The sequence below is a fragment of the Haplochromis burtoni genome, unplaced genomic scaffold, assembly GCF_018398535.1.
Source record: "Haplochromis burtoni strain Fernald_Lab_line unplaced genomic scaffold, NCSU_Asbu1 Contig_6175, whole genome shotgun sequence".
NCBI classification, from domain to species: Eukaryota; Metazoa; Chordata; class Actinopteri; order Cichliformes; family Cichlidae; genus Haplochromis; species Haplochromis burtoni.
The window spans coordinates 1-1,338 of NW_024588536.1; the positions used below are offsets into that span (position 1 = coordinate 1).

Sequence of the window (1,338 nt, forward strand, 5' to 3'; positions counted from 1 at the left end):
ATCAGCAGAAGCTTCTCAAACCTTCTATCAGACATTCTGTTCCTTTTTGGGGAAAGCACCAATCCACCTAAACTGAACAGCCGTTCCACTGGTGCACTGGATGGAGTTGGACTGTTGTATTTCATGTACATCTTTTTGAGATTTGGGAACTGATTCAGAATCTCAAGCTCATAGCCTGACCTTAAAAAGTCAGTTACTTCTTTTTCTGCTGAGAAGCTTTCTGTGGGCTGATTCTGAAATTCAAAAAAGTCCATTTCGGCTGGGCTGGCTGGGATTTGGGACACATTAGTGTTCTCAGTTGCAGGAGCAGCTTTACGACACTCTGTTATCAGGAGCTCCTTCACATACTCTCTCCTACGCTCATCTCTCAGCCAACGAAGTTTAAACTTGGGACAAGTGGCCACTGCGAGAAGTCCTTCTTGGCTGTCCAGAACAGCATCAAAACGAGTCTTGATGGCCTGTAACATACAATATGATGCATCTAAGAATAAAATTATTTTACTATATAATTACCTATTGTCATTATTTTGTGGGCTTTACAGCTCTAAACCATCTATATTTTCTATTATCAATACTGTATGAGATTTAATTTTGGCTGAGGCTTTTGTTGATGTTATGATTAATATTCATGATTAATGATGATCAATGTCCCTGATATTTAACAAGGGGTGAATACTTGGTCTTTTATTCTATCATTTTAATAATTGTACCCGCTGCTTAAAACAAAGTATAACATCCACCCACTGTGAATGGTATAATAAATTTAACAAATCCAACCAAAGCAATTAATAATAATCTTACCTTTACAATGACATCTGGAAGGCTGGCTGTCATTCTAGAGAGGTCATCTTTCAGGGCAAGCGTCTTTGACATCAGGCTTGTGAGTGTTGGCAGTAAAGCCCCGTAGGTGCACTCATCCCCTTGTAAGATGTCCAGAGCCACTGTCAGGGGCTTCATCACAGTACAGTACTCTTTCAAGAACTGGTACTCCCTTTCATTAAGGCACTTGATTCCCAGTTTTACACACAGGGGATTAAGTTCATTCAAGGGAATTGTGATGATTCTAGAAATGGCCTCATACAGGGAATTCCACCTTGTGGATGTCGGTACCATTAGTTTCCTCCGACTGACTTCCTCCACCTGTTCAGAGGCTAATGTTGATTGACTTGCTTTAGTCCAAAGAGCAGAACATTTTGCAATGCTACTCCTATATACAGCCTTGGTGTCTGCACAGGAATTTAGATGTTTGTCAACATTGCTTGTTGAAATCAAGTTAATTGTGTGCGATGCACATCTGTAGTGTGGAGGGAGGCTAAACTGTGCATCACCAGATGCAGT

The 1,338-nt window shown here is 40.7% G+C and overlaps 1 protein-coding gene across 1 annotated transcript; it reads right to left on the reverse strand.

Annotated features, from left to right (window-relative positions):
- Positions 1 to 6: 6 nt before the first annotated feature.
- On the reverse strand, positions 7 to 1,321 carry LOC102313279 (the record flags this gene model as incomplete). Its single annotated transcript, XM_005953619.2, has 2 exons — positions 802 to 1,321; positions 7 to 458 (listed from the first exon to the last, which is right to left on the reverse strand). Coding segments are annotated over exons 1-2 (764 nt in total), but the record flags the coding sequence as incomplete, so codon positions are not given.
- Positions 1,322 to 1,338: the final 17 nt, after the last annotated feature.